The 23650-nt window shown below is 19.8% G+C and overlaps 5 protein-coding genes across 5 annotated transcripts; 1 reads left to right on the top strand and 4 right to left on the bottom strand.

Moving 5' to 3' along the window:
* Window positions 1–825: 825 nt before the first annotated feature.
* On the top strand, window positions 826–1803 carry PADL01_0803200 (proteasome subunit beta type-4; the record flags this gene model as incomplete). Its single annotated transcript, XM_028681368.1, has 2 exons — window positions 826–910; window positions 1091–1803. 2 exons carry the CDS (start codon window positions 826–828, stop codon window positions 1801–1803), a joined length of 798 nt encoding a protein of 265 aa, XP_028537753.1.
* A 640-nt stretch (window positions 1804–2443) lies between these two features.
* PADL01_0803100 (tubulin gamma chain) lies at window positions 2444–3796 on the bottom strand (the record flags this gene model as incomplete). Its single annotated transcript, XM_028681367.1, has 1 exon — window positions 2444–3796. The coding sequence occupies one exon, from the start codon at window positions 3794–3796 to the stop codon at window positions 2444–2446; it is 1353 nt and encodes a 450-aa protein (XP_028537752.1).
* A 1137-nt stretch (window positions 3797–4933) lies between these two features.
* On the bottom strand, window positions 4934–11247 carry PADL01_0803000 (conserved Plasmodium protein, unknown function; the record flags this gene model as incomplete). Its single annotated transcript, XM_028681366.1, has 15 exons — window positions 4934–5007; window positions 5093–7636; window positions 7746–7882; window positions 8007–8056; window positions 8134–8201; window positions 8292–8311; window positions 8420–8509; window positions 8624–8763; window positions 8919–8951; window positions 9048–9149; window positions 9254–9343; window positions 9471–9507; window positions 9643–10044; window positions 10122–10178; window positions 10298–11247. 15 exons carry the CDS (start codon window positions 11245–11247, stop codon window positions 4934–4936), a joined length of 4794 nt encoding a protein of 1597 aa, XP_028537751.1.
* A 1372-nt stretch (window positions 11248–12619) lies between these two features.
* PADL01_0802900 (AAA family ATPase, putative) lies at window positions 12620–16738 on the bottom strand (the record flags this gene model as incomplete). Its single annotated transcript, XM_028681365.1, has 1 exon — window positions 12620–16738. One exon carries the CDS (start codon window positions 16736–16738, stop codon window positions 12620–12622), a length of 4119 nt encoding a protein of 1372 aa, XP_028537750.1.
* Window positions 16739–18521: 1783 nt separating this feature from the next.
* On the bottom strand, window positions 18522–22040 carry PADL01_0802800 (DNA repair protein RAD54, putative; the record flags this gene model as incomplete). Its single annotated transcript, XM_028681364.1, has 1 exon — window positions 18522–22040. One exon carries the CDS (start codon window positions 22038–22040, stop codon window positions 18522–18524), a length of 3519 nt encoding a protein of 1172 aa, XP_028537749.1.
* Between the last annotated feature and the right edge of the window lie 1610 nt (window positions 22041–23650).

Raw genomic sequence — 23650 nt, 5'->3', positions numbered from 1 at the left:
AACAATTTTAAAAGTGTTAATATTTTCTTTTTTTCTTTTTTGTTTTTTAAAAATATTATATTTTGTAAATACATACAAATATGGAAATATTGTATAAAAAATATATATATATATATGTATATATGTATAATATTTATATGTATAATATTTATATGTATAATATTTATATGTATAATATTTACATATATATTATTTATATGTATATTATTTATATCCGTTAAAAATAAAAAATATTACATATATACGTTTTATATATATATTATATTCTAATACCTCTAATTAATATTTTTTTTTTTTTTTTTTTTTTTTTCTTTTTTTTTTTACTTGAATATATTTATATGTGTATTTATAAATATCCTTTTTCATTTTCATAATAAAAATAAAAAAAATTCATATATTCGCATTATATTTTATTGTATTTCTTGTTTATATATAAATATATTGTATTTATAAGAAAGTAAAAATTATAATTAAGAAATATCGTTAAGCGAAATATTATGATATAATAATATTATACAAAAAAGAAAAAAATATATATTTTTTTTATTTAATAAAATATAAACAGGTAAAGAAAAAAAAAAAAAATATATATATATATATATATATATATATATGGAGCATATTAATTTAATTTGTACCTTTGCACATATAAATAAAAAGATAAAATGAAAAATATACAACATATATATGTATAATAAAACATTTATAAAATATATAAAATATAAAATATAAAAAATATATAACATATCACATATATATTACATAATATTTAATATTTTTGTAGTTTTTCTAACATTTGTAATATTAAAAAAGAAAGAAATAAAAATGACGTTAGGCCCAGTGGTAACAGGTACATCCGTGATTGCAATAAAATACAAATATGGTATAATGATTGCAGCAGATAGAAAAGGTAACAAATAAAAATATAAACACATATAAATGTATTTACATATATATATATATATATATGTGCATACCATTTGTATATTTTCACATATTTATATAAATACATATATACATATATATATATATATATATATATTTTTTTTTTTTTTTTTTTTTTTTTTTTTTTTTTTTTTCCCTATTTTAGCTAGCTATGGTAGTTATGCAAAATTTCAGAATGTCGAAAGAATTTTTAAAATAAATAATAAGACGGTTATGGGTTTTAGTGGTGAGCTAGCTGATGCTCAATATTTGAATGAGTTACTTACACGTAAAAATATAAATAATTTAAGTGAGAAGAAAAGAAAAGAAGATATGTATACACCTCAACATTACCATTCGTATGTAAGTAGAATTTTTTATGTTAGAAAAAATAGGATAGATCCCTTATTTAATAATATAATTATAGCAGGAATAAATTCACAAAAATATGATAATAATGATGATAATGTTTTATTATATACAAATAATAAAGATGATGATGAATATAATGAATATAAAAACAATGAAGAATATAAAGAAATCCATAAAGACGATTTATATATTGGATTTGTAGATATGCATGGAACAAATTTTTGTGATGATTATATCACTACAGGATATGCTAGATATTTCGCTCTTACATTATTAAGAGATCATTATAAAGATAATATGTCAGAAGAAGAAGCACGAATCTTAATAAATGAATGTTTAAGAATTTTATATTTTAGAGATGCTACTGCATCAAACTTTATACAAATCGTTAAGGTTACAAGTAAAGGTGTTGAATATGAAGAACCATATGTTCTTCCATGTGTTTTAAATTCAGCTGATTATGTCTACCCTTCAACATTACTTCCCGCAGCTGGATGTATGTGGTGAATGTAAAAAAAATGGGACGCTATCTCTCAAGAAGTTATTTTAAAAAAAAAAAAAAAAAAAAAAAAAAAAAAAAAAAAAAAAAAAAAAAATTTTATCTGTATATTTTTTATGTGTTACTCAATGCTTCCACCACAGGGGAACATAAATAAATATAAATGTATGTACATATATATATATATATTTATTTATGTATTTTATACATATATATATGTTTTTTTTTTTTTTATAACACATATATTTACCATCAACAAAAAAAACAATGATAAAAATAATAATATTTTAAAAAAATAAAATAGATATTTATAAGTTATATAAAGTTGAATTTTTAAGAGTACAATGAAAAAAAAAAAAATTATAATAAAATAAAAATAAGTCTACTTATGTGTAGCATAATTGCACATAGGTAAATATAAATATATATAAATAAATAAATAAATATATATATATATATATATATATATATATATATATTTATATTTATTTATATTTATTTATAATTACAATTTTCATATTTAAGAAAAAAAAAAAAAAAAAATAGAAAAAAGTTCACCGCAGATAAAGTATAACTCATATATTTTCATACACATATAGATATAACTACATGTTTATGTTTTATGATAAAATGTTAAAAAAATTATGTTTATATGTTAGTAAAATAATCTTCCCTTTCAGCACTTTTATACTCATCAATTAAATTTTGTGTGATTTCTTTAGAAGATTCCATTTCTTCAAAGTTTCCTTGTCCGTCGGCACTTGAGAACATGGATTCTTTTTTATAATTTTCTAAGAATGCTCTTCTTTTATATAACCTATCAAATTGTGTTACACATCTTTCGAATAATGTAGATATAGATGTATGATTTGCCATCATTAATCCACATACTTTATGTGGAGATACTACATGTGGTGACTGTTTAGCTAATGTAACTTGTATAGATGCTGGATTCCATTTAATAAAATTAACTAATTTTCTATCTCTAATTCTTTGTAAACCTTTATGTACTTGTGTAGGATCTGTTTCTCCTCTTATTATATTTAAAATAGATATATACATTCCTCTTCGAACAGGTGCTGATACCATTATATTTTTTGTATGTAATAATCTTTTCATTACATCTAGCACAGTTGTTTTTTGCACATTAGATATATGTTTGTCAATAGTTATAGGTGTATAAGAAGTTATTAAGAAATGACATTTAGGATTAATAATAAGGGAAGATATTAAACTTATCATATCATTATTCATGCTTCCTGGATATCTTAATGTTGTGGTTGATGCAGACATTACATTAGATATAATTGTATTCGTTTGTTGAAATGTAGGATTATTTAATTTTAATCTTTCTACAAATATTCTATTTAAAGATGTATTATCTATTACAACAACACTATCGGTACTTAATATTAATCTTTTTAATGTTAATATACTATTATATGGCTGTACAACTACATCACTACTTTCATTTGTTAATAATGGAAATACAGAAAAGGTTTGAATCATTTTTTTTGAATAATTATCATTTAATAATTCTAATAAATAACTACCCATACCACTACCTGTACCACCAGCTATTGAATGAGATAATATAAATCCTTCTAAATTATCACTATTATCTACTTCTCTATCAATCATATCAATAATTTCTTCTTCTACTTTATGTCCTTGACTATATCCACACCCCCAATTATTACCGGCACCTCCACCTTCTTTAGAAATAAACATATTTTCAGGATTATACAAATTTCGATATTCGCTAGCCTGGATACTATTAATTACACGAGGTTCTAAATCAAATAACAAAGCTCTAGGAATAAAATGTTCATCATCGGCTTGATAAAAAAATATATCTTTCCTATCTTCATTTAAAAAATTATTATTTTTTATTATACCCTCTTGATCAATATTATGTTCATTGCATAGCTGTTTCCAAAATTCCACACCTATTTGATTTCCGCATTGACCACATTGAAGTGTGATAATTTCTCTCGGCATTTCAACAGCTCAAAGGGAAAATATTAAATTCAAAAAATAAAAGCTAACAGATAGGTAATATAAAATAAGTTACAAGGTATAACAAAAGGTATAGGAAACAATTTTAAGTTATACCAACATAAATAAATAAATAAATAAAAAACTTAATACATGATATATATATATATATATAATATATATATTATACACACGCCGAAGAGAAAAAAAAAAAAAAAAAAAAAAGAAAAGAAAAAAAAGGAAAATATAAATAATATAATATAATTATAAAATCAAAAATATATTAAAATAAATATATACATATATATATATATATATATATATATATATATACTTCTTTATTTATATATATTTTCTTATATTTTAATGTTTTATAATGTTAATTAAAAAAATTTATATACCTTTTTCTTTTTTTTTCGGCTTATCAAAAAAAAAAAAAAAAAAAAAAATATGAACTGTTCAGGTAAAATATATAAATTTTTATATTTTATTTTTGCCCTTTCGCAAAAAAAAAAAAAAAAAAAAAAGAAAATTTTTTTTTAGGTATCGAAATAAAATTTCATTGATAAAAAAAATATATACATATATTATAATATATATATATATTTCTTTTTATTTTTATTTATAATAATATTATTTCAATATATTTATAAAATTATATAAAAAAAAAAAAAAAAAAAAATTCAAAAGTGTCTAAATGTAATATTGAATGTAGTCCTTAATCTTTAATGAGAATAATATAAGATAGAAAAATATTATATACATATATATATCACATATATAATATTATATATATATAATAAACCTATATTTATAGGATTTATTAATATACGAAATAAAAAGAAAGTTACAAAATTATTCTTCTATTTACATATAGAAGAATATATATATATTATATATTTAATTTATTATTTAAAAGGTTTGGGATTATTTTAAAAAAAATCAAATATTAAGCAAATATCAAAATATGACAAATGACAAAAAAGGACAAATTATAAAAAGGAGAAACACAAAAAAAAAAAAATAAAAAAAAATAAAATATATATATGTATGTATATATTTATATATATATATATTTATATATTTACACTTTTAATTATCGGGTTAATGATTAGTGTTGGCGTTTCCATTTTTTTTAACTCATAAATGATATTTAATATCAAGTAATTTATAAATTAGAAATGCCGTAATGGATACTATTAAAAAGTACATAACTGAAAAGGAAAAAATAATAAAAAATAATGACAATATATATATATATATATATATATATATATTAAATAATTTTTTTTAACTTACGTGGTGTATATGATGAAAAATGATCCACAGATTTAAAATCATTTTTAAAAAATTTGCGAATTTCATTTATAGTCATATGTTGAAGGTCCTTTTTGGCCATATGTATATTATTTTTGAATGTAAAAGATTGATAATTGTTATTTTTATTTTGATGGTTTATATTATTATGTTGTTCATGATTTATATTATTATTATTATTTTTTGTTTGATTATCATAATTTTGATATATTTGTAAAATAGCTGTTTTTGTATAATCTTTCAAATCTTTAATTGATTTTTCAAGTTTGGGCATAGCATTATTTTTAATATGACTTTTAAAGAATGTACTTTTAATAAATTCGATATCATATGAGAAATCAATTTGTGTATAATAATTATTTGTATTTTGGTTGATAATATTATGTATATTTAATGTAACGATTGTATTAAATGAACTAGCTAAAGGTATATTAGTTAAAAGTGTAATTATTTTTTGAATAATAATATTATTTTTTAAAAAATAAAAGCTCAAAATTTCTTGGACATTTGATCTATCAGGTAAACCAATTAATTTCGTTTCATTATCAAACAATAAGATATTATATTCAGTTGTATATGTTAAATATGTTTTATTATACATAAGATTTTTTATATCTTTTATATGTTCATATGATAAATTTATGGGTTTTTTATCTAATACACTTCTTACTAATGGATTATATTGATTTTGTAAATTCGAATATATATCTAGAAAAATATCTTTAAAGTTATGATTAATATATAAACTATCAATATAATTTATACAATTTATAAAGTTGTTATTTTTTAGTATATCATTTTCTTCTGTATCAATATTTAAAGGTATGTACCTCTTTACAGTTTCAACATAAATTATAGGATTGTAATTTGTTTTATTAGATATATCAATTATTGGACATTTCCCATGTGTCATATAATTTTTAGTTTTATTGTCATTTATATTTTCAACAACATCATTTTTAATTTTTGAACTATCTGTTAATAACATTTCATCATTTTTCATATAGTGATCTATAATATTATTATTTTTATAATCATTTATTATGTCACTAGTTATAATTTCTTTTTTCATATCATAATTAACATCATTGGTATCATCTACCTCATCGCTAGCATCATACTTTTCATCTGTATCATATTCTTGATACCTATCAATTATAACAGTTCCTTTTTTTGGAATAACATGGGTATTATTATTCTCAAAAATCATATCCATAATTAAATTATAACAATGGTTACGATGCACAAATGATGTAAATACAAAAGATTTATATTTTGTTATAATTTTTATTGAGTTAGCCAAAAAATGAAGAATGGTTATTTTTTCAACAGATACAATATCTAAATATTTTATTTTTAATATTGTATTCTTTGAAAAAAGAGAATTAAAAAGAGATATAAAATAAATACCATCCATTGTAATAAATATTTTCCCTTGAATTAATATTTTTTTTGATAAAGCACAATTAAAAGAATTCATAGAACTACGCATTATATGATTCAAATGATCTTTATCTTTTATTTCATAGATATGATCATCTATTTCTAGAAATGGACATTTATTTTTTTCTTCTTCGAATTCTTTTTTGTCATCTATAATAGTAGTCTTATTTTCATTATGTTTATTATTCAGATTAGGGATATCATTATTAATGTGTACATCACTTTTTTTATTTGGATAATTATTAAAATGGGAGGATGACACAATTGGCTTGCTATCATTATAATGTAGACGATGTAAATTGGTAACATTATTTGTATCTAGTAAATTTGGAACATTATTTGTATCTAGTAAATTTTGAACATTATTTGTATCTAGTAAATTTTGAACATTATTTGTATCTTTTATATCTTTTACATCTTTTACATCTTTTACATCTTTCATATATTGTACATTCATTTCAGTTTCAGTTTCATTTTTTTTTTCTTTTTTCTTTTTCCTTTTACGTTCAAGTTTTTTTTTTTTCTTTTCTTCATATATCTTTTTGATCATATTTAAAACTTCATCGCTCATATTTTCAAAAGTAGAATCTTCATCAGAAAGTTTGGGTTCTCCATTAATTATATCATCTTTAAATAGAGTGGTATTTTCTTCGTGTTCCTCATTATCATCCATATTCTTTGTTTTACCATCATTAATAAGATTATGAATACTTTTTTTTTCATCGTCACTTTCATTTTTTTCATTTATTATTTTTTCTTTATCTAGAAGAGAAATGGAAGTGTTATCATAACTGACATGGTCACATATGTGTTGATTTTCTGTTTGTGTAATATTTTTATCAGTATCATTCATTTCATAAGTATCCTTACTTTTTTCTTGCTTTAAATAATAATGAAGAATTAAATTAAAAGCAAATTTTTTATCTTGTTCATTTTTCTTGTTAAATATCTTGACTAGAATATTGGAGCTTGTGAGGATGTTATTTTGTTCGATGCTGAGCATACAAATATGGTTACATTTTTTGGCTTGTAAAAAATGTAGCACTTTATTAATAAAATTATTTTCCTGGTATAAGCACGTCCCTACAAAATAAATAAATATAAATAAATATATATAAATATATATATATATATATATATATATATATATATGTATATGTTTTATTTATTATTTTTTTTTTTTTTTTCTTACTCTTCAAGTGCACACCCACACATTCCTTCACTTCCTTTCGATTATTAGAATAACAATACTTGGAATATATTTTGTACATTTCAAAAGCTGACTTTTTAAATATATTTTCTTCATTATAATTTTCTTCAATAAGTTCACTAAAAAAAAAAAAAATACATACATATATATATATATATTATATATGTTGGCAAATGCACTTTTTTTTATTTTTATTTTTTCTTTTTCTTTTTCTTTTTTTTTTTTTTTTTTTTTTTTTTTTACTTAAAAAATTCGTCATATGGAAATGAAAGGATCTGTAATATAGGTACTTCCTACGTAAAGAAGAAAAAAAATTTTAAAAATATTTATCATTTCATATATATATATGTGTGTGTGTACTTTTCTTTACCTCTCCATGTTTCAAGTCTATCTCTGTATTTATTTTAATCAAATTTCTCCACTTATATAAGGTAACTGCTCAAATTAAAAAAAATAAATAAAATATAAAATATAAACAATATGGTCGTAAAATGATTATAGAAATTATTATATGCTTTAAGACGTTACTTGATCTGCTCGATTCTTTTCTATAAAATAAATAAATAAATATATATATATATATATATATATATATATATATATGTGCACATTAATATACATTTAATATTACAATTCTTATATTTTTTAATATTTACCCTTTTGTTATTTTATTTTCTACATTTTTAATTTTCTCAAATAATTCGGGGGTCATATCTCCAGTGCCTAAATTTTTAATTACATATGATCTATACAAAGAAACATACATATAATATATATATGTAATATATTATGTTTAACGTAGTTATGAGTTAAATTATAAATTACATGCATCTTTAAAGACATATATTCTTTTCACTTACACAAATATATCGAAGAAATTATTTTCTTGTGTTATTTTATTTTTTATATTTTTTAATTCTTCTGTATGTTCTTTTATAGTTGTCCATATATGACTTATATGGAAATGTAATAATAAATATATTTCCTTAAGTATATATATCTATATATAAAAATAAAAATATATATATAAAAATATATGTATATATATATATATATATATAATCATATGACATATACAAAATTGAAATGTATGTCATATATTAGTGTAATATATTCACTTTGAAATATTTTTATATATTAAATTTTATAATTTACCATTTTGTTTTCCTTATCAAGCAGTTTAAAATTCTATACAAATAAAGATAAATAAATATAAATAAATAAATATATATATACATATATTTTATATATGTATATATTTGTCTGTTTCGTTTATAAGCTTACATAAATATTTTTCTTAAAGGATTTATAAAAGAATTTGTTTATTTTTATTATACTGCTATAATGATTTAATAAACGGACAACAAGTTCATGTAGTGCTTCTCCCTTTACAAAAAAAAAAAAAAATTAAATGAATATATAAATAAATAAATATATATATATATATATATATATATATTTATTTATTTATATTTATTTATGTTGAATACCTCTTTTATCATAAGGGAAGGAGACAGTTCACACATATTTTTCTTGCATACTTTAAAATACCCTTTAAATTTTTTATAAAACGTAATAATCTAAAAATATAAAACAATAATATTATATATATATATATATAATTATAATATGTACATATTAAAATGTTATATATTCATTTATTCTTCTATATATATATATATATTTTTTTTTTTTTTTTTTTGTTACATTTTTTATGGTTATAACCTCCTTCTTCATCCGTAGTCTAATAAAAAAACAAAAACAAAAAAATATACATATTTATATATATATAATAATACAATGAATGAAAAATAAAATATAGATAACTCATATTATATATACCAACATGGTTCATATATTATATTTTAATGTATCTTACTTTACTACGTTTTTATTATTATTATTATTATCATCTTTATTTTGATCTTTTTGTTCTTGCATCTTTCCATTTATATTATCTTGCACATCGATTACATCTTTTTTCTCATCCTTTATATGGTCGTTCTCATTAACATTTTCTTGTTCATTCTGGAAGTAGTTTGAATCTCTCCTTACATTATCATTTTCGTTTCCATAATAATTGTTTTCATAAAATCGTGTTATAAAATTTAAATTTGTAAAAGCAAATTTATTCTGTGACATATAATGATTCGTATGATCAACATTATTCATATTATAATTATCTATAAGATTATATTTTTCAAATCCATCTTCTTCAATATCATTATTATTAGTTGTATGCAATAAGGCATCGCACGATATTCTGTTATTCACATGCTCACTACAAAAATATATATATATATATATATATATATATTGTTGCATATATATATATATATATATTATTTTATAAAATACCTATTATCCTGGTCACTTATAATTTTTATGATCTCCTTTAAATATTCTTTCCTTTTACTATAACATAAAAAAAAAATAAAAAATTAATTATATACATATATATATATATATATATATATATATATTTTTATATATATATATTTTTATAACAATATTATTTGTTGTGTGAGAGTTACCTTATTGAGTTGAATAATCCGTCCTGTGTTTCTATCAACAGGGAAAATATATGTGCCATATAAATATTTATCTTTTTAGATATATTATTAGAAAGATTGTATATATAATTTAAGAAGACTTCTAATCTTAATTTTAATGTTTTTAAAATATTTTTATAGACATGACCTATGGATTTATATACATATATATTTTTATTGTGTATATTATTGAAAGTAAAAGAAGGTAATTCATAACCTTCATTCTTATTATCATCATTATTAATAATGCAGACTTCTTTTTTTATTTTAAAATACATATAATGTAAATCTATCAAAAAGGATTTATATTCTTTATTTATTTCTTTTATAACATTTTCTATAAATATTTTTTTTAATTGTATGTTGTATTTAAAAGTTTTTAATTTTTTAATCAGAGTTACATAATAAGTTATTAAATTGGGTTGATTTCTTTTGTAGATCGTAAATATTTGTTTATAAAAATCTAGCAGTATATTCTGTTTCATTTTTTTTTTTTTCATATATTTAATGTTATATAGATTATCTTTTATTTTATGACTTTCCCACATATCATCACATTCATGAAGATCACACTGGTTATTTTGATAATCATTGTGATAATCATTGTGATAGTCATTGTGATAATCATTATTATCGTCATTGTGATCGTCATTGTGATCGTCATTGTGATCGTCATTGTGATCTTCATTATTATCATCATTATTATTATGACCGTTTACATTTTTTTCTTTTATATTTTTCTTTTTATTTTTATTTTTATTTTTACTTTTACTTTTACTTTTTCTTGTTATGCATTTCAAATATTTGTCTCTCTGTTTTTCTATTAGTAAAAAATGCTGAATAACTTTTATCAAATTATTTATTTTTAAGACATATAGGTCCATTAAGAAAGTGATATTTTGTATATGCCGAACATCATTGATAATAATCATTATTTACAAAAAAAAAAAGACACATGATTATATAGAAACAAAAAGGTATTATAATATTACAACAATGTGATATATATATATATATATTTATATATATGTATGTTTAAGGGGACATATATTATTTTGTATTATAACCCCTTTTTTTATAAACATATAAAAAAAAAAATTAACAACTTGTAAAATATACTATGAGATTTTTTTTATTATCAAAAAAAAAAAAAAAAAAAAAAAAAAAAATTTAAACAATTTAAAATGTTACATATATATTATATATATATATATGTATGTATATATGATTGTTAAAAATAAATTAATTATCTTTTAAAAATATTTTATAACAATAATTAACAAATTAATAACATATATAAGAGAATGAAAAAAAAAAAAAATTAAAATAACAAAATAAACATATTCTCTTATTTTTTTGGAATTTGTTTTTTTGTTATATATAGAAGTAGAACAAAATAAGAAACTTCAAGAAATGCACACAAAAAAAAAAAAAATAAAATAAAATAAAATAAAACATAATATATATATATATATATAATATATATATTATTTAATTTTACCACCTTGATAGTTGTGTAACTCTTGTGTTTAATTCTTTTTTTAAAAAAAAAAAAAAATAATAATAAAACATAATATATATAAAATACATATTAACCTTGTATTATATATATATATATTATATATGCATAATTGTATTTTTTTTTTTTTTTTTTTTTTTATTTTTTTATTTTAATTTTAAAAATTATACATAAATACAAAGAATGTTTCTAAATGTTATTTTAAAAAGGTGGGAAGAATTAAAAAAAAAAAAAATTAACATTAAAAATATTATATATATATAATATATATATTAATTTGCTTTCATTTTATATATATATATAAATTATTTAGATAAAGAAAAAAAAAAAAAAAACGGAACATATTTCTATATATATATTTATTTATTATATTTTTTAATAAACAAATGAATTATATAAAAAACAAAAAAATATAAAAAAATAATATAAATATATATATATATATAATAATATATATGTATATTATTTTAAAAATACCTTTTCTTTATATATGTATATATTATATATATTATATATATATATATATATTTTTTTTTTATTATGTAGAATAGATATATTTATAAAAATATTTTAATAGGAAATTCTTAAGGCACATAAAAATTTTTTAACCATAAAAAATAAACAAATATAACAAATAAAACAAATATAACAAATAAAACAAATATAACAAATATAACAAATATAACAAAAATAACAAATATTATAAATATACAAATATTATAAATATCCATATATTTTAATATTAATTGTAATTTTTTTAAGAAACAGTAATTCTGTCATACTGTTTAAAAACTAATATTCTTATAATTTAAATGTAAAGTATTAAAATACGTTTGTATTGATTTCCATAATAAATAATATTGCATCTGTTCATTTATAAAAGAGTTATTAGTATGCATATTTAAATTATTATTATGTATGTCATTTAAATTATGGTCCCACAAGTGTAACTTAATTTTTTTGGATTCATATAAAAGTAATAAATCATCATATGATAAATAACTTTTCATATTCATTCTATTAATATTATTATTATTATTATTATTGTTGTTGTTATAATTTATATATTCATCATTTGTAAAATATGAATTGTTCATATTTTTTTTAAAACCATCATTACTACAATATTCATTATTATTTTGTTCATCTGTATCATCACAATAAATATTATTATTATCATCATTATTATTATTATTATTATCATCATCATTATTATTATTATTATTATCACTATTATTATTATTATCATCATCACTATTATTATTATTATCATCATCATTATTGCTACACTTCTTTAACACCTTATCACTTACCTTTTGAATATTTTCATTTTGATTCCTTTTTTTTTCTCGCATGTTTTTTATTTTATCCAAAAAAATATTATTACAATATGTAAGGAACTTATTAAAATATTCTTCACAATCTACATTGCATGCATTAAATATTCTGTTATTAAAGGATGATGAAAATGGTTCCTGCTCATCTATATTTTTTTGTGATACTATTTTATCTAAATGATTATCATATGTAAATTTTTTATATAACATATCATTCATATTAGCCATTAATAAATTATTAACATTGAATTCTTTTTTATTAATAATATTTCTTGTTGTCATTATATTTGATTTAACTGAATATATTAATTGATCAATATCAGCACAATTACAATGAAATGTTAGGATGGATAGAGTGAATATATCTATATTATTAAATATATCTGTATTATTAAATATATGTGTATTTTTTTCATGTACTTTTTTATTTTTATTTATAATAAATGGTTTTAAACTTGATCCATATTTTATATTATAATTAAAATTAAAATTAAAATAATTAAAATGATTATAATATTGTTGATCATATTTATTATTATATGGTTGTATTCCATATATTAAATTATTTTTATTTTGTAAGTTAGTATTCTTAATTTTTTTATTGTATATATCTGTATTGGAAGTATTACTATCACAAGGATGAATATTATTATTATCATCATCATATTTATTTATATTATCTTTTATATTTTCTGTTTCATTTATGTATGTAAACACATCTTCCTTTTCATTTATATCATAATAATTACTATCATGATTTATATAAGAATCATGATCTTTAGGAGATATAAGAAATTCATTTTTTTTCTTATTCATATGATTATAACATCTATTCGTTTTTATATATTTATCTATATAAAAAGAAAATAACTTCATACGTGTATTAACGTTAGGTAGATTAAAATGTATTACTTTATCAAATCTCTTTGCTCTTATTAATGCAGAATCTAATTGTTTATATCTATTCGTAGCTCCTATAAAAAGAATAAAATGTTGGGTTCTATATTTCTTCAAATTAAATAACTCTTCAATTTCGTATATACTTAAATCATTGTTTAAATAATAATTAAAAATATCATAAGCTTTATTTTCATCGATCTCTTCATTATCACTATATGTTTGATGTTCACCCCATCTATTATTATTATTATTATTATTAATATTATGGTAGGAATTTTTTCCATATATTGTATGACCCTTCACACTTAAATATTCATCATCATCATTATTATTATTATTATTATTATTATTATTATTATTGTTGTTGTTGTTGTGTGTTTTGTTTTCTTTGCCATAAATATTATGAATGATTTTATTTTTTAGATACATGAAAATATTCCATTGTTTCTGCCCTTCTGATAACATATGATGTTTATTATATTCATGCAATGCATCTAATTCTATCAATAATTGATTCAATGTTTGTGCATATTCTTGATTTGATATAGATACATCATTATTCATAGAACGACTTATTCCTATGCTATCTATTTCATCTATAAAGATTACCATAGGTTTATTATTTTTTTTTGCTTTTTTAAATAAGGATCTTATTTTAGATGCTCCACTTCCTATATATAATTCTATAAATGTAGAACCTGATACATGCAAAAAATCGAAATTTAATTCTTTTGCTATAGTTTTAGCTAACATTGTTTTACCTGTCCCTGTGTCACCAGAAAACAAAATGGTATCACAATTAAGTGGTTCATTAAATACTTTTGAATATAAAACAAAAAATAACATGGTTTTTATTTCTCTTTTTGTATTATCATTTAATATAATATCGTTTAATGATTGTAATTTTTTCTGTTTTTCAAATGAATAATCTATACTATTACAATTAGATATATTTTTTTCATAAATATAATAAAAGGTTATAATTGAAAATGCATAGGTTAAAATATCAAACATATTTCTTTTAATAATATCATATATAGATAATTTTAATAATTTATCGTCAACTCTAAAATCTACATGTTCATAAACTTTATTTTTTAAAAGATATTTCATAATATAATCATTATAATATATCATATATAATATATTATTATTATGTGTAGACGATGGTGATATAGATGAAGATGATGATGATGATGATGATAACCAGCTACTTCCAACAGTGCCACTTTCACTATTATTCAATCTACTATTATACATCATAAGTCCTGAACTTTTTGGAGTATTTTTTTCTAACATATATGTGAATGTATTACTGGATGGATTAAATAATATGGTCTTTATATTATTTCTATTTATATTATTAAAAAAATGATTATAATCTTTAAGTATTAAATTCTCATTTCCGTGTAACCCATTATTATTAAAAAATAAATTTGTAATAAATCTACATGTATTTATATAAGTATTTTTAAAAAAAAAGCAAACACGGACTCTCATTTTGTAATATATATATATGCAAGATATAACACTTAAAGGAACAATCCAATAATATTTATTCTTCTTCATTTTATTGTATAAAAAAATAATATAATTTTTATAAAAATTGTTGCTTTTATTTCTTTGTATCTTATCTGCATCATTGTTAGAGGAAGCACTGTATGTAATTTCATCCTTCGGAAGACCATCACATTTATTATCATCACACTTATTATCATCACATTTATTATCATCACATTTATTATCATCACACTGGTTATTATTACACTCATTATTGTCACACTTATTATCATCACACTTGCTATCTTCATTTTTATAGTCTAACGAATTAAAACTCCCTGTAGTGCGACTATCTAAGTTTTTCAATTCGTGATGATAATTTTTTTTTTTTAAATTTTCTTTAAATTTATTTTCATCATCAACCTTTCTATCCTCACCACTATTATCATCATAAATATTATTTTCAGATTGTTTATTATTCATATTTTTTTTCACATTTTTTTGCATATTTTCTATATTATGAGTTAATTCATGAAAACCCATTTTAATATCCGTTGAGTAATACGCATGTTCATTTGGTTGTCCACTTTTTTCATTTGAATTATATTTTAATTTACATAAATTATTATTTACACTTTCATATATATCCTTTTTATGATACATATTTTTATTTATATTATGATTACGAATTATATTTCTGTAGCATTCCATTTTTTTCTGTGCTATAATATCATAGAACATTTTTTTAATAGCTAGAATAAATAAATAAGTATATAAATATTCATTTACTTCTATATCTGTATCATTTCTTTCTTGTGTTTTAATAATATTTTGTATGTTCCTATAAATTTCTCTTTCTTTCTTTGAAAATATATTATTCATAACCTTATCATAATATGACAATTGAATTCTTTTATTATCAATATAATTTATATCATCTTTTAAAAATAATTCGTCACCTTTTTTTCTCATCATATTGTCAATACCAAAATTATTAAATTTTAAATATCTCTTATTATTATTATTATTATTATTAATATCATTATTATTATAAATATTATCATTATCACTAAATGAACTGGACTGGTTATATATTTGACTAAGGTTTAACAGATAATCACTCATGGCTTGCTCTACATTCGTCTTCCTTTCATTTTTTTTCTTCATTGTGATTTATATATAAATATGATATCCTTAATATGTATCTATATTTATTCTTATTATTTTATTTTTACCTTTTTTTTTTTTTTTTTTTTTTTTTTTTTTGGTTTTTTTTTTTTTACCACTAATGTTATTTTTTAAAATGAACAATTTTCATATACGACCAAAACATTTATTGGATTATTGAACAGAAACTTTGTAACATTATTTTTGAATTATTTTATTTTTTCATAATGAGCCTATTTCCTCAATATATTCTCATTCTCATTTATTTTATTATTTCATTAATTTGTTATATATATATATATATACAATACATATATATTATATATACATGCTAAATAATTAGAAAACTACAAAATTTCTTGACGGTATTAATTATTATAAAAAAATAAAAATATACAATATATATATATATATATATATATATATTTATTATTTTATATATATATTATTATATTTATATGTTTTAAAAAATTATAAAAATGAGGAAACATTCGATAAAAAAAAAAAATAATTATATTTTATAAATATATATATATATATAATTATATATATTATATCTATATATAATATATATATATCTATATAATATATATATTATATATACAAATATTAAACAATTAATAATTCTCAAAACAAAAAAAAAATTAGAATAAAAAAAAATAAACCATTCTAACAAATATATGTTCATGAATATATAATATATCTATATATGTATATATATATATATATATATATATATATACATATATATATTTTTTTTTTTTTTTTTTTTTTTTTTTTTTTTTTTTTGTTAATTTTTTTTTTCCAAGTCACACATGATTTGATAAATTTATATATATAATTTAGAATGTATTTTTATATGTTTACATATTTTTATTATATTTTGGATTATATATATATTTACTTCTTTTTTTTTTTTTTTTTTTTTTGTTACAACTTTGTTACTATCCCACAGATGTATGTGTGCGCTCAATTTCTTACACGCCCTAGTCACAAAAAAAAAAAAAAAAAAAAAAAAAAAAAGCACTTATTTTTGGTTTATCCAAAATCTATAATAACATGATAATATATATTTTATATATATATATTAAAAAAAAAAAAAAAAATTTTTTTGTGTTTATAATTTAAAAGCTTGTGGTACTTTTGTTCTTACTTTTTATATGTGTGATTTTTTTTTTAAAAAGATCTTGTATGAGATGGTTCCTAGTTATGTGCTAAGTTATTGCTGTTATATATATATATATATATATATATATTTATATATTTATATATTTGATTTTTATTTTTTTGTAAAGAGGGTTAGTTAATGTTTTAAAAAGCATCAATATAAATGTAATGTTTATATTTACATATTTATTATATTTCTATATATATATATATATATATATATATTTTTTTTTTTTTTTTTTTTTTTTTCCCCTTTATTACTTCTTGTGCAACGATGACGTGATGGTGTACACACATGTACCTTTATTATATTTCTATATATATATATATATTTTTTATATTTTTTATTTTATTTTATTTTATTTATTATTATTTTTTTTTCTATATAATGCATGGGAAATTAAATATTTCGCACAACTTTTCTACTTCATTCGTGGCTTGTTTCTATCATTTAAAAAAATAAAATAAAATATTTACACATATATATTTATATTTATCTATGCTATTATTTTTTATTTTTATTTTATTTTATTTTATTTTATTTTTTATGTTCGCCTCATATATATATATATATTTATATATATATATATTTTGCACATGTTTTGTTTTTGTTTTTCTATATAAAATAGGAACTATCTGTACTTACATTTTCTGCAGATATTTCTTCTATATCCTCTGACATAGATAAACTCTCCTTTGAATCTTCATCTTGAGAAAGAAGTTCAACTAAACTTCTGTGGCTCATATTTCTTGTAATTCTTTTAGATGGTTCATCCTTACTATTTTTTATTTTCTCATCATTTTTATTTTTATTGTGAGGATTATTATTATAATTTGTTTCGTCCTCCTTCTTCATATTATTATTATTATTATGATTATTATCACCACTTGTTGTATTATCACCACCATTAGTGTTATTATTAATGTTGCTCTTTTCCTCCTTTAAACAACCAACAATCTCCTTGTCGTCGTCACTTAAGGGCTCCCTCTTTTTATTCATTAATTCATCCTCTCGCTTTTTCCTTTCCCTTTGATATTGAACCAATTCGTTTAACTTCTTTCGACATGCATCATTGGGTTCGTCTTCATCACTTTCAATAATATGCTCAATCTTTTTATTTTTTACCTTATCCAATCCTGAATGGATAGGAACTTCCTTCACATCATCATCATCAAATTCATCTTCTTCGTCGTTATCGTCATCGTCATCAAATTCATCTTCTTCGTCATTATCCTCATCGTCACCATTAAATTCATCCTCTTCATCCTCTTCATCCTCTTCAACCTCTTCAACCTCTTCATCCTCTTCATCCTCTTCATCCTCTTCATCCTCTTCATCCTCTTCATCCTCTTCTTCTCTTTTACAATTTTTATGTGCCTTCCGCTTTTTCTCATTTTGGGCCTCTAATTTCATCTGTTGCATGCTCTTCTCATTTACCTGATTCTCCCCCTTCTCCCGCATTTTAGCTTGCTCCGACTTTTGCTTGATCAAATCATCTCTATATTCTATTTTGCAGCTCATGGTGAAGGTAACAAAATCGTGGGTAAGTTTTTGAAGAAGAGGCATACTATTCATATCATTTTTCTTATATTCTTCAGCATCCTTTACTGCTTTTATTAAAATATTATCAGGAACAGTGTCTATATTTTGATGGTGTGCCCAAGTATTAACATCGTCTTCTTCGAAGTCTTCTAGCTGTTCAGCAAAATTTTCACCACCATCAACATAATTTTTATCATCATCACTTTTGTTATTACTACCACTAATATTGTTATTATTCATATTATTGTCGTTCTTAGCTTTTGTCTTATTCCTATTAATCGAATCAACCTCAGAAGCTGACCTATGAATGCTAGGAAAGGGGCCGTTAAAATTACAACGGTTACATTCAATATTATCATGAGTCTCTGATACAGTATTCATTTTATAATTAAATAATTTCTTCACATTTTCATCAGACATCTGGTCTTTTGACAAGTTTGTTGTTGTTACTATCATATTAGATAAACCATCTTTACTTATCTGTCTTTGATACACTTTTTCATCTATAGTACCTGTGCAAAAAAGACGATAAATATAACAAATTTTTTTCTGACCTTCTCTCCAAACTCTTGCTAAAGCTTGTTTATCATTAGCTGGATTCCAATCAGGATCCAATAAAATTAAACGATTTGAACTTATCAAATTTATACCACATCCTCCTGATTTAGATGATAAAAGAAATATAAATATATCAGCACTATGAGTAAAATCATTTATTACTTTATGCCTCTTTTTTATATTTATTCCTCCATCTAAACGTACAAATTTATACATATTTTCTTTACATAATATTTCCATATAATCTAATGTCTGAGTATAATTACTTACAATCACTACCTTATCATTAGTACTTTGTTTTATATTCTTTAATAAAAAATGTAATAATAAAAATTTACAAGAAAAATTATAATACGATCTATATATATCTCTTTTACATTCTTCAATAATTCTTTTTACAGGCTTGTTATAATCTAATTCAACTTGTTTTCTTTTATTTCCTATATATCCAGAGCCCTCATTCGAATTACCCCTACTACCACATCTTACATTTGTATTATCATTATTATTATTGTTCATATCAATCATACTATTCATATTATTATTATTATTATTATTATTTGGTGATATATTCTTATCAACCTTTAATACACATCCACGCTTAACTTCTCCCTTACTAACCCTATTCGACAACTTCATATTCGTCTGCATTTCAAGAACCACATCCTCTATCATTTTTGACAATGTTATTTGTCCTATTTCCTTTATATCATTCGCATTCAATAACAATGGGTGGTTACATATTTTTTCAAGTTTCTTTATATTTATTAATACATTCACTTTATTATTCGTATTATCATTCTTTAATATTTTTTTATCCTTCAAGAATAATACATATAAAGCCTCCTGAATAGGGCTTAACTTAATAAATATATTGATCAGATATTTGACGGGTAGTACTTTAGATAATAAATTATTTGTTCTTCTTAATATAAATTTATTTGTAATATTAGATAATTCAGTTAAACGTTCAGATGCTATCTCTTGCTCCTTTTCTGTAGCATCCTTTTCTCTACCTATCAATATAGGATTAGCAAATTTTTTTCTGAACAAATTTATATCGTCAAATAAATCAGGATTACATAAGGATATTAAAGCATAGAATTCTCCTAAATCATTTTGTATAGGAGTTCCTGATAATAATAATCTTTTTTTTGCACTCAGGTTATAAATACTTGTATATGTTTTGGTTTTATCATTCTTTAAACGATGTGCTTCATCACATATTATCATATCTATAGATGATTTATCTAAAAATTCATTATTTATTCGAAAACATTCATAAGAACATATCAAAACAGTAGATTGGATATCATATTTAAAACCTTCTAATTTACTTACAATCTTCTCTTTTGCATTATCATTTACACATGTTACATTACATCTATTTGGAATCCATTTATTTATTTCATCATTCCAATTGTTTATTAAACTAGCTGGACATAAAATTAAACATCGACGTACAGCGGACTTTTTATGAAATCCTTGTTTTAATAAGGTATATAAAACAGTTATACTCTGTAATGTTTTACCAAGACCCATATCATCAGCTAATATACATCCACTTATTTTATCATCCTTTATATTCATTAAGCATTCAAAAACAAATTGAACACCTTCTCTTTGATGTTCTCTTAAATATTGAGCTAATATAGGATCAACTTCAATCTTATCATTCTCATCTTCATATAAAATTAACGGTTCATGCTTTTTAATAACTTCTTCTATCTTTCCTTGTTCTTCTGTTTCATCAGATCTTCTAGGAATAGAATTCTTCATCAAATTAATCCAACCGGTTTTTCTCACCTTTACACCTAATGTCTTCTTCAAATATAATGTCTTGTCACTTACAAAACCAGGTAAGGGATTCTTAAAAGGATGAAATAATGTTGTCTTTTCATTCTTACCTATACTTAATATTGGTAATAAAGTTGCTCGCACTAACGTTATGCTAGTCCGCTCTCCATTTACATTTTCATTCTCGTCATATTCGTCGTCTCTGCTTCTTTTGACGTTCCCATTATATTTTCTCATTATTCAATTTTTAATAAAAAAAAAAAAAAAAAAAAAAAAAAAGAAGAAACAAATTAATTATGTAAACATATATGCAAAGATAAATAAATATATATATATATTTTTTTTTATGTGTGCTTAAGAACAAACGTTAGCTCTTTATAAATAATTTGAAGTGTTCAAAAGGGGGATGATAAAAAAAAAAAAAAAAAAAAAAAAAAAAAAAAAAAAAAAATTAATAATAAACTAATTGTATATATTTATTTTGTATACATATAAAACATTATTATATTATTATATTATTATTATTATTTTATTATTTTATTATTATTTTTTTTTTTTTTTTGTGTTGTGTAAACTATAATAAATTAAAAATGGGACAAATTCTTATGATCTCAAAATTTTCATGTTTTATATATTCTCAAAGAAAATAAAAAATAAATATAAGAAGAAACAATAAATACATATTAATTTTATATAATAATATATTTCTTTCCTTCATTAAATATTACTCATCTCCAATTAATGAGTGGCGATGATGATATAAAATCAGAAAGAAAATATTATGTACTACAAAATTGAAAAATATGAGGAACAAGTAAAATAAAATATAAAAAGTAAAAAATAAAAAGTAAAAAATAAAAAATAAATAATAAAAAATAAATAATAAATAATAAAAAATAAAAAATAGAATAAAAGAATAAATTAATAAATACATACATACATATATATATATATATATATATATATATATTCTTAATTATATAAAAAATTCTCTTATACAAAATACAATGAATAAACAAAATTATATCTAACTATATAAAATAATATATTTTTATTAGGAATATGTTAATTTCATATATATAAATAATTATTATAAATAAATATAAATATAATATATATATTTAGTGATTAATACAAGTTATACAATGAACATGAAACACACAAAAAAAAAAAAAAAAAAAAAAAAAAATTATATTTATTTGTGTATATATTAAAACATAAATTTTCTTATAATAACATTTCAAATATTAAGCACATTTGAAAAAAAATATTTAAATATATATTATATATTTCAGAATGGACAAGTTTTTAATCTCTCTTTTTATTTTGTTTTTTTTATAAATGCAGATACTTCCAAGAAGCAAATAAATTATATACATATATATATGTATATATATTCTTTGCTTTTTTTTGGTTTATACATGTAAAGACAAATTTATAGGTTTCTCCTTTTTCCCCTATATTATATGAAGGCATATTTTTTCTATGTGCATCTTAAAAATTATAAACACATATATATATATATATATATATATATTATATATATTATGTATTTTTTTTTTTTTTTTTCTCCATTTTCTTTCATGATTTGTAGTTTTTCTATAGATAAATAAAACAAAAAATTTTAGTGGCGCATACATAAAAGAATAGCTTATTTTATTATTTTTTATTTGAACAAGCTATAAAAATAAAGTATAAAGTAGCTATTTTTTTTTTTTCTTTTATTATCTGAACAGGTCATAATAATAAAATGAAAACTAGCTAATATGTTTATTTTTTTTTATATGAACATGTCATAATAATAAAAAAAAAAAAAAGTAGCTATTTGTTATTATTATATGTGAATG

This window comes from Plasmodium sp. gorilla clade G2 (assembly GCF_900097015.1).
Source record: "Plasmodium sp. gorilla clade G2 genome assembly, chromosome: 8".
Lineage (NCBI taxonomy): Eukaryota > Apicomplexa > Aconoidasida > Haemosporida > Plasmodiidae > Plasmodium > Plasmodium adleri (nom. inval.).
This window is presented reverse-complemented; position numbering and strand designations above follow the sequence as displayed.